The following is an 11,158-nucleotide window of genomic DNA, read 5'->3' on the forward strand; positions in this document are numbered from 1 at the left end:
GCACGCAGAGCCATGTTGCCTGGCATGTGCAACCTCTTCCAGGTTTCTGGCGCGCATGTGCAAGCGCCAATCAGCTGGCCTTTGTGCGTGTGGCAGTGCTGGAAACCAGAAGAGCTGGTTTTCCATTTTCTGCCGTGAGCATGTGCACCAGCCAGCTGATTGACGCGTGCGCAGCAGTAACCAGAAGACTTGCTGGCCGGCGTGCATGTGTGCGCCGGAAACCAGAAGTACCTTATCCAGCACGCGCATGTCCCCTGGGCAGCTCCTCTTCCTAGTCGCAGCCCTGACGAAAGGGAGCGTGCGAAGTGCTCAGTTTTTGGCACTCGGTGCCAAAAAGGTTCGGCATCACTGCCCTAGGACCTTTCATGGTGGAAGGTGGACTTCAACCTGGGCTTCCCTGGTGCTGATCCAACATCTTCCCAACTACTGTACAATGGCAAACATTACCATGATGAAAACTATGGCACTCCACAACTCATCTTTGATTCCTCACAAGCTGCCTCAGAAACCCTTCAGCTTTACTTAAAGTTCTTGCTGGCAGGAGGAAGCCAGTTGCAATTTTTTCTCCTTACAGTATCTGCACCCAGCATCAAAGTAGTTGCTATTTGTAGGTCTGACTCCAAAAGTAGGTTTGTTGACTCCGGGGAGACACGGAGATAAGCTTGAGGAAAGTCCTGAAGCTCATGGAAAGCAACTGTTGAGCGCATGTTACAGACTGATAATATATCACTCTTGAGCAGTAATGTCCTCATAAGCGGGAAAGATATTTAAAGATCTTTGTTGTGGCATTTGATAACAAGGAAAAGTAGGATGTAATATAAACACACATAGCTGGAACAGATCTGGCTGTGACCATGAATGCTTTTATACTTACAGGTGCTTGACACTATACGTGTTCCAAGTGTTCACACAATGTGCACACAATTACTTGGCAACATTTTTAGAATAGTTTTGCCAGGACCTTCTCAAATAGATCATTTCCAACTCAGTGACTGGTCTCAAGGCATCCAACTATCTTCTGAGCCCAGATGCGGCCTCCTTGTTCCTTTAAGTATCTTTATCGAATAGCCTAGCATTCTAAAGATGTTGATTCAGTTCCCCAACAACATGGTTGTGTGGAGGGAATCCACCATTAAAATTGTGACAAAGCAGGGGTAGACTCATCGCTGAAAATAGGGAAGTTGAACTGAGTTTTGAGTCCATGGATCATGCTTTTTAACTCCAGGATCCCAACAGTAGCTGTTCGGACCGGTTCGCCTGAACTCGTAGTAATAAATGCTACCAGTTCAGGTGAAGCGGTATTTCCGATGATTAGCTGTGCCGTGCGATTTATACTAACTAGAAAGCAGGAAATCCTGCTTCCTAGCAAATCTAAATCGCGTGGCACAGCTGTTCCCCCCCCTCGCTGTACTACTTACCTTTGCAGACTCAGAAAAGGCTTCTTAATCCTTTTCAGAGCTGCGCGGTAACGCCTGCGGTGTGCATGTGCGCATTTGGCGCACACCGCGCATGTGCACGCAAACCAATAGTGAAGTGAACCGGTAGCAGACTTCAGAGTATTTCACCCGATTCCAACTGTGTAGGATGACATAAAACTCATATCGGCTTTTATTGTATTACCCTTTGCTGATTTTCTTCTATTTTAATCAAACTGTATAGTCTAATTTTATTTATAATTGATTATAAGATTTTAACGCTAGGTTTATCACAATGTGTCTCTTTACCTGGGATTCTCAACCATAGCAGCTTTAAGATGAATGGACGTTAAAGTCCATACATCACAAAATTTCTGAGGTTGAAACCATCCATCCATCCATCTTCACACACCCCAGTTCTATTTGCTGGTTGAGAATGATACAATCACACATTTTTCCCCCCACAGGCAAGTAGACCCTTTTTTTTAATCACGCATTTTGTTGCCTGACTATAACAGATCGTGCTTGATGGACCCCCATAAATTACAGTAATTAAAACAGCCTGGACTTTAAACAGAGAAATATTTGTGGCGATTGACTTAGGATCAACAACTTGCTGAGAACACAAGAGGGAGCCTGCGGTCTGCCACCAACATTCAACTGGGCAGTCCGTGTTGACACCGTTCTTTCCATGTGGTGCTACCTGTGTGTTTGATACCGAGGCTGCACATCCAGAATTCTAATGCTGCTTGTTACCAGAGGTCTCCTTCAAAGCTGAATTGATCTGATGGGTGCAAGTTACAAAAACTTTCCCGGCATTTCCCCAAGTATGTGTTCATATCCTGAAAGCAGGTGTTGGACCAAGGTTGCAGCAATATTTCCCCATGGATGTTTCTTCTGTTGTCCCGTCAATTCTTAACCCAGCAAGATCCTCTAGAAGCAATGAGATCCTGACAGTTCTATTCCACCAGTCTTATCTTTGGAGAATCTGAACTCAAAAAGTTGTCACAAGGATTTCTGCCCATGTTTCCTGCAAGTTTAAAAAGGTCCCTCGCTCAGCAAAGGGATATGGACAGATTGGTGATAACTACCCTGAAGTGTGGTGTAGAGTACATTTAATGAGGTAGAGATAACCATTAAGGAACAAATCTGGGTTTGGGACACATGCACCACCAACGGAGGCCTTGTAAGATGTTGGAATTAATGCCACAGAGCAGGGGCTTCCAGCCTTGGCAACTTTTAAGACTTGAGGACTTCAATTCCCAGAATTCCCCAGCCAACCATATTGGCTGGGGAATTCTGGGAGTTGAAATCCACAGGCCTTAAAGTGGCCAAAGTTGGCCACCTTACCATAGAGTATCCTATTTCTTCAAAAATAATAATAATAATAATCTGACCCAGCAATATTAGCGAAGCATTAATCAAAAAGTGATTAGGAGTAGCTAATGTGGTATACTTTCCATTCCTAGCTCCTTGCTTAAGGTAGAAATATGAAGACTGCACTAATACTTTCCTTGGCAAAATAGAACAGGAGAGTGCGAGGGGATTGTCGTATCCCCTGAAAGTCCAAAAGGTTAATATAATGAGCACAACAAGCCAAAACGTGTTGCGCTTTCATGTCCTTTTTGCTGGTTTGGCAGTTAATTGTTTTTCTCTTTCCAATTCCTTCTCCCGTTGCTGTTCTCGTTCTAGTTCTTCTTTCTGTCGCTTTTGCTGGAGTTTGAGTGCCCTTCTCTGAAAGGAGGAAGCATCAGAAAAACCAAAGAATTATATTTGAGGATATCACAGCCATTTTATTCTGCTATTATTTTTCGCAGGCCTCTTAGCTTTTATTTCCTCTTCATGTAGTATTACAGAGGATCCTGAAAAAAAGCTTACTTTCACGTCTGTTTCAGGGTTGTAGCCAGTCCTTCCCAACATGTCATTCTATCCTTTCTCCCTGATCTTTAAAACACATGTTCATTTTCTAATCGATATACTCTGTACGGTTGAAAAGATTCAAATCCTTTTGCAAGCCTTAACGGAAACATTGTTCTAGATTCTCTCTTTTACATTTTGCATTTATGCATACTTCTGAGCCTTGTGCGAAGTTCACTGTTAGGAGGAGGAGGAGGAGAGCTGATTTCACCGAGAGAAAAATTCTATACAACGTCCACACACTGCCATTCTCAATTCTAAACAATAGGTTTTTAAAATTACAGGTGAATTCTAATGCCTACAAAATTCCCCGTGACGTGGTTTGCTAGATCAACTGACAGTTCAGTATTTCATTTTCATCTTTTTCCTTAGAATGGTTTAGAATGCAGTATTGCAGGCTAACTCTGCCGACTGCCAAGAGTTCAATTCCTTCGATCCTGACTGGCTTGTTGGGGGCAATATGCTGACTTTGTAAACTGCTTAGAGAGTGCTGTGAAGCAGTATAAAAAAAGTCTTTTAAAAAGTCTAAGAATTTATAAGAGAAAGCTGTTTCCTCTGATACCATCTATAAGCAAAAATCACCCAGTCAAAGCTTATGAATATTTCCTGAGAAATAAGTTTCACATTGTATTAGTGGATGTAACAATACACAGGATTAGAGCTTTATTCCATGATAGGCTTTATATGCAATTAGTGCTGAATTATTTTACTGAGAAATTCTGCTTAAGGCAGAGAACTGCCCTTATTAATATTATAATATTGCAGGCATGCATGCATACACTGGTAGTAGATTCAATTAAACTTAATATTAAAAGTTGTCATTTGAATTGGAATGAATGGCAACATTTCAAATACCCAATATTTATGAAAATACTAATTTAGAATGGATTCTTAAGAAAATATAGGACTTCTGTTTTGATCTGCAAGACCTTGAAGAGTGAAAAGGTATACCGACAGTGTGCATTTTGCCCACATTTTACTAACCAAGTGAAATAAAACTCACTTTCAACTTTGACGTCTTCTCATGCAGCAACAGCATCTCTTTCCTAATGTTTACCAACTTATTGTGATAGTATTTCGCTTCTGAAAACTTAAAAAGGAGAAAACATTTACTATAAGAAACTTATAGTGTGCTTAAAACAAATCTGAGTAACTTTAAAAAACAAATAACTTGTTTCTTGAAGATACCAAAGTATGCATAAAAAGCTATTCTAGGTATAATTCCTTCAAGGAAGGCCCAACAACACAGTAAGAGGTTATCTATCTGTTAAACTGTTCAGACACTTGGATAGTGAGCTCTCCATGAAAACAAAATTCCTAGGATTTAAAGTCACTATACTGGGGCTAGTGTTCACTAAAAATGAAATACAGAATCCTTTTATAAACTCTGAAAGGCTACAGAAGAGCAGTACATAACTGTCTTTTATTTTTCAACCATTTACTGAACTCAGCTCCTGCCATCAATGATAATTTTCATCGTTAGAAGCAAAGTCTATTATCTCTTGAACCATATGCACAATCAGCCTGCTTACACATGCCTAAATCAGTTCGTGATCAAACTGTTTCCATTTTAGTACATGAAAACATATACACTTGCTGTTGGATGTCTGCAATTAGCACAAGACACCATTGTACATCCAAAACATTTCATGTATTTCTGCGAAAAAGGGGACGTTCAACAGCAAAGGTCTTCCAATGAAGACAAATCTAACAAAAACACACTTACCAGCATGTTGATATCAAGAATTGAGTTACATTCTTTAAACTTTGAAATTTCTTGTTGTACAGTTTCTAACAGTACTTCTTGGTTCTGTCTGAAAGAAAAGTAAGAGTAATTTAAAATGCATTTTGAAATCAGTGCTATGAAAATAAGAGTACTGATATGAAAAATTCCATTTTAGAAATTCTGAATGCTATCTGCATTCACCCGTTTCTATAAATATCTCAGCTCGATATGGTGGATAGGGAAGCACAAGCAGTACTGTATATCCCTGTAATAAATATGAAAATAATGTTCTAAATAAGAGGAAACTCAGTTAAGAGGAATTTTAATTCTAATACCAAGCTGGTACCATACATAAAAAGTTAAATCACTATTTTTTTTAAAGTTACGTACGTGAGTTCTTTTAAGGCTAGTTTTGATCGTTGTAGGTCAGGTAAATAGTGTGAAACCAACCCTTCTGTTAATTGCTCCACAGCTTTCTTATCTATGATAGGAAAATCATCTACCAGAGCTTCATCAGGGGAATTATCATTAAGATCTGAAACAAAGAAGTTGATAAAAAAAAACTGTAATGGAAAATTTCTGAACCAAGAGTTCTCAGAATTATTGCATCATTTTAAATTTTCAGTTATCCTACTGAGAGCCTGATGCTATTAGTGCCTCTTAAAAATGGGATATCTTTAAATGGAAAGCAATTATTAAATAAACAGAAGCTTGGAGAACTCTGTTGCAAGAAACTTTACTTCATTTAAAAATGTTCCACAGATATAACTGAGGCTAGTAACAAGAACCGAACTAATGCCATTTTTCTTGAGCATGGTGATAAAAGGACTAAGAAAAAAAAAGAAAGCTCTACAACTGCATGGCGCCTAATGTTTGATTAATTGCCAATGTATAATTATTTATCCTGCATTAGCTCCAAATTTATTAACGATAAGGACTACATAGACTACTGAAACTTTAGTTAAGATACAGGCTGTCCCTGACTTAGCCCACAATTGAGATCAGAATTCCCATTGCTAAGCAAGGTGCTTGTTAAGTAAATTATGATTTTATGCTTTTTTTGTTGCCATGCTTTTTCAGTGAATTACTGAAGTTAAGTAAATCATGAAGTCATTAAGCATGGAACGAATGGAAAGTGTATCACATTAGCTACTCGTAACCACTTTTTGAATGCTGCGATGGTCATAAGTATTTATTTATTTGTTTGTTTGTTTGTTTGTTTGTTCAATTTATATGCCGCCCTTCTCCGGAGACTCAGGGCAGCTTACAATATGCTAAGCAATAGCCTTCATACTTTTGTATATACCTTCTTAGTAGGGCTTTCGCGCCCCCCCCAAGCGTGAAGATAAGTTCTAAATTGCTTTTTTCAGTTACTGCGATAACTCCTAAGAGTCACTAAATAAATGGTTGTAAGTCAAGGACTACCTGTATTGCTGTGTATCTTACTATTTCTCCATAACGTGGACAAAATCTAGGAGAAAGAAGCTCAACTATTACCATGCTTCATTTTATCTTTCAGGTGATTTATTACCCAAAGGAATTTCCTAATGTTGTGGGAACAATACTGTAATTAAATTAAAAACAGAAACAATTGGAGAGAAATGCAACAAAGTGTATTTACTAGCATGCACAAACCACTCTGCACTGATCGCTGGGTTCTTTGCCAAAGGATTGAAGCAGAGCTCTTCCCAAAGCAAAACTATGGGTTATATAGGTCAAACACACTAAGCATTATACACACGTATGTAAATATATACACATGAAAAATATTTAGATATGCATGTATGTTTTTATAAATGTTACATATTTGTGTGTGTGTGTGTGTATAAAACTGTGCATGATGCATGGTTATATAAGTAAGTGTATGGGTGTGACAGTGTCTGTGTGTCTCTATATACTTATAGGGTTTCCCCCTCATACATATGTGCTAGTCGTTCCCGACTCTAGGGGGCAGTGCTCATCTCCGTTTCAAAGCCGAAGAGCCAGCACTGTCCGAAGATGTCTCCGTGGTCATGTGGCCGGCATGACTAAACCCCAAAGGCGCACGGAACACTGTTCCCTTCCCACCAAAGGTGCTCCCTATTTTTCTACTTGCATTTTTTACATGCTTTTGAACTGCTAGGTTGGCAGAAGCTGGGACAAGTAACGGGAGCTCACCCCGTTACACGGCACTAGGGATTCGAACCGCTAAACTGCCGACCTTTTAATCGACAAGCTCAGCATTTTAGCCACTGAGCCACCGTGTGTGTGTGTGTGTGTGTGTGTGTGTGTGTGTGTGTGTGTAAAAAGAAGCAGACATACTGCGAACTCTGGAACTTAAGAATTTAAAATTTTAAAATCTTAAGTTCCGGAGTTCGCAGTATGTCTGCTTCTTTTTTTACTAATATAACTGGAACTCATATTTTTAGAATAGTTTGTAATATATATATGTATATATATGTGTGTGTGTGTACATACATATTAAGTGTTTTTCTGTCGAAGCACCTGGTTTACCCCAACATGGGAGGGAGCATACTGCTTCCCTTTCACCTTTCAGCTCCAATCTAGGAGCCCTCAAGCAGTCGCATTCAGAACAAACCATTTTATACCATGTTTATTTCTTTATCAGCAAATATAAATTTGATATACACACGTGGTGGCTCAGTGTCTAAGCCGCTGAGCTTGTCGATCAAAAGGTTGGCAGTTCAGCGGTTCGAATCCCTAGTATGCATGCATGTATGTATATGTGTGTGTGTGTGTGTGTGTGTATGTGTGTATATATATACATACACACACACACATAGATTTTATATAAAATATAAAATTTTATATATATATATCTCCTACCTATGTATATGCACACACACATGGGAGAAGACCCGAATAACCAAAGACCTACACACACACACACACACACACACACACATACACACACACACATAGATTTTATATATATATCTCCTACCTATGTATATGCACACACACAAAATCTTCCTCCTCTACTTTCCTATTTTATATGTAATGTAATGTAATGTAATATATATAAAGTAGGAAAGTGGAGGAGGAAGGTTTTGTGTGTATACAGACATACATATAAAGAGAGAGATAAGAGATATAGATTCATACATACTGTATACGCACACACACACACAAAGCTCCTTGGACTTCAAGTCCCATCACCCTCAGCGGGCTTCGGCCTACCTCGCGCTCCAAGTCCACCTACCTAAGGCGGGGTCGTTCAAGGCTCCGGGCGGCCATCCCGCCTCCACCTCCGGCGCTTCTGCCAAGCTCATCGCCCAGTCTCGAGGACCGCGGCTGGACTGGCCCCGCAGGAAAGCCGCCCCTTAAGTCTCCCGGCCTGAGCGAGGCGTAGCGAGCCCGGCCGAAGCTCTTCCAGGCGGCGGTGTCAGGGAAAGGCCCCGCGAGGCTGCTTCACTGGACCCAGCCCGAGTCACAGGGATTCCCCCTCACGGGGACGTGGGTGGGTGTAAAGTAAGGGAGGGGCAGGCCTCAACCTCGCAGGACAGTAGGCCTTCCGGCGATCCGGAGGAAGGCAGAGATACGAAACGGAAGAGTAGGCACACGACGCCCGGTCTACAGAGGAGACTTCCGGGTTCATTATGCAAATTGTGTCTTTTCCCCCCAATAATTTCTAAATGATTTTTTTTTTTTTTAAAGTGAGTTGCCCTTTGGAAATCAGGGAGACGAAGGGAATTCGGATTAGAGGAAACAGGGATCCTATTGTGCCATTAGATCATCTTTCTTAAAAAAAACTGGGGGGGGGAGGTTATTTGTCAGCTATTAAAGCCATTGGCTAAACTTTAAAACAATGTCTCTCTTCTTGTTATTTTTCCATTTGTTAAAAAATGTGTAGTTTTCCCATGAAAAATAGATCAATATTTAATAGCTTTAACATTGGAGAGAGAGAGAGAGAGAGAGGTAAAAATAACAATGTTAAAGCTATTAAATATTGATCTATTTTTCATGGGAAAACTATGTATATAGTTATGTATGTATGTATGTATGTATGTATACATACATACATACAGCGCTTATAAATCCAAAATAGATCTATCTTAGTCTCCTGAGTCTCCCAGTGGGCAGCAGGGAGCTTGCTGGCTATATATATGTATGTATGTATGTATGTATGTATGAGAGGTGGGTTTCAGCAGGTTCTGACCAGTTCTGGAGAACCGGTAGTGGAACTTTTGAGTAGTTTGGAGAACCGGTAGTAAAAATTCCCCATCTATTTTCTGCCTCCCATGTCCCAGCTGATCGGGAGGAAATGGGGATTTTGCAGTAACCTTCCCCTGTAGTGGGGAGGGAATGGAGATTTTTACAATATCCTTCCCCTGCCACGCCCACCAAGCCACACCCACAGAACTGGTAGTAAAAAAATTTGAAACCCACCACTGGTATGTATGTTTATGTGTGTATGTGTGTGTGTAAATATATGTATGTATGTGTATATATTAAGTGTTTTTCTGTCGAAGCACCTGGTCTGCCCTCATATGGGAGGGAGCATTCTGCTTCCCTTTCGCCTTTCAGCTCCAATCCAGGAGCCCTCAAGCAGTCGCATTCACGACAAACTATTTTATACCAAATTTATACAAATATAAATGTGTGTGTATATGTATTCATGTATGTATATGTATTTTCTTACTCTTCGTAGGATTTATGTGTGTTTTTCTTTTAGCCAGGTTTTTCCTACGTAACCAAGGTTTTTCTGCAGAAAAACCTTGGTTATGTAGGAAAAACCTGGCTAAAAAAAAACATGTATATGTATCTCTATATATATGTATATATATGTGTGTATTTGTGTATAGTTAATATTTCGGGTTTCTTCCCGTGTATATATATATATATATATACATACATATACACACACACACACATATATATATGTATATGTATATATATATATACACATACACTACATATATGATAATCCGAAGCAAATATTTAACATCTACATAATTATATCCATTAACTGTAACTATATAAACTTACGTTTCTGATTTCTGTGAGATAGGTGTGCAAATATACACACGCACCCAAACAAGCACAATTAGGTCTTCCTTAGATGCTTTTTTTTTTTACTCCAAGATTTTTGCAGCTGGTTGCTCTGTACTTTTTTTGGCCTCTTCCTATCTCTATCTCTAAATAGAACCTTAATGCTGGGGTGCCCAAGTACCTGGTTGCTAGGCAGAGTGGGTGGGTTGCCGTAGCAACGCCAGCTGTTCAGTGAAAATCCTGGGTCCTTCCCAGGCCCTTGGGGGGGATGCTCTTGTCAGTTCCAGTCCCTCTGTTAGTATCTGCAGGGCTGCTTATGCCCCCCTGTTAATTTTGGATGCCCAGTGGGGGAATAGCAGGTTTTTCAAAATAATTCCTAGGGCTGAGTTATGGTAGTTTGTTGGAAATTTGATTTTTTTAGAATTGCATGGCAGATAAAAAGGTGTTTGTTAGATTATCCTATGCAGTGAGTGCACCACCCTTTTAGGTTTTGAAGGATGCTCATATATTGAAGTCAGCTAAAAGGATTTTGCCTCTAATTCTAGCACGAACAAGATATAGTTGCCCTTTTCCCCTCAGGTATATAATTATGTATATAATGATTACATTAGGCAGCACAATACAGCAACTCTTTCTGACCCGGTTTGTGAATATCTAGGGGATATCAATATTTGACTGTAGTTGTAACTACGTTGCATTATTGGTCTCTGTCCATTTTTAACCACCATCCAAATATCAAGTTGTGTGTTACAGCTTGATCCATCTTTGTGGGGTTCATTTGCCTCTCGCCACTCTAAGAATTACAATGGAATATTACAACTCCCTGTTTTCTGGCAGTGGATAAATCTTGGCTTAACTCAAAATCCTTTATAAAAAAAAAAAACACGTTTATAGGGGACTTGGACTTCAAACACTTTGAAAATGCTCTATACCTCAGAATTGCATTTGTGTACCGGATCAAGGGCAAATATATCCAGGTATGTGATTACTTAACAAGGGAGGGAGAATAAAAAACAGGGAAATAAAGTGTATTTACTTATAAGAAGGAGGATTAAAATTCTGACAAAGCCAGAAAAACTGCTTGTGCGTGATTGTAGATGATTGCGAA

General features: G+C 39.8%; 1 protein-coding gene across 1 annotated transcript; it reads right to left on the reverse strand.

Moving 5' to 3' along the window:
* Positions 1-1,867: 1,867 nt before the first annotated feature.
* BLOC1S6 (biogenesis of lysosomal organelles complex 1 subunit 6) lies at positions 1,868-8,635 on the reverse strand. Its single transcript, XM_034434672.3, has 5 exons — positions 8,261-8,635; positions 5,449-5,593; positions 5,059-5,146; positions 4,336-4,422; positions 1,868-3,149 (listed from the first exon to the last, which is right to left on the reverse strand). Exons 1-5 carry the CDS (start codon positions 8,328-8,330, stop codon positions 3,030-3,032), a joined length of 510 nt encoding a protein of 169 aa, XP_034290563.1. The 5' UTR covers positions 8,331-8,635; the 3' UTR covers positions 1,868-3,029.
* Positions 8,636-11,158: the final 2,523 nt, after the last annotated feature.

This window comes from Pantherophis guttatus, chromosome 13, assembly GCF_059756535.1.
Source record: "Pantherophis guttatus breed Tessera chromosome 13, ASM5975653v1, whole genome shotgun sequence".
In the NCBI taxonomy this organism is placed as follows: Eukaryota; Metazoa; Chordata; class Lepidosauria; order Squamata; family Colubridae; genus Pantherophis; species Pantherophis guttatus.

What these genes read in the sequence shown, in the direction of transcription:
- BLOC1S6 (XM_034434672.3), bottom strand. Translation starts at nt 8,330, where the DNA reads ATGAGCTTGGCAGAAGCGCCGGAGGTGGAGGCGGGATGGCCGCCCGGA. An exon ending in TTCTTGATATCAACATGCTG is followed by an intron (nt 4,423 to 5,058) that starts GTAAGTGTGTTT and finishes CTCCTTTTTAAG; the next exon opens with TTTTCAGAAGCGAAATACTA. An exon ending in AGAAGACGTCAAAGTTGAAA is followed by an intron (nt 3,150 to 4,335) that starts GTGAGTTTTATT and finishes TCCTCCTTTCAG; the next exon opens with AGAAGGGCACTCAAACTCCA.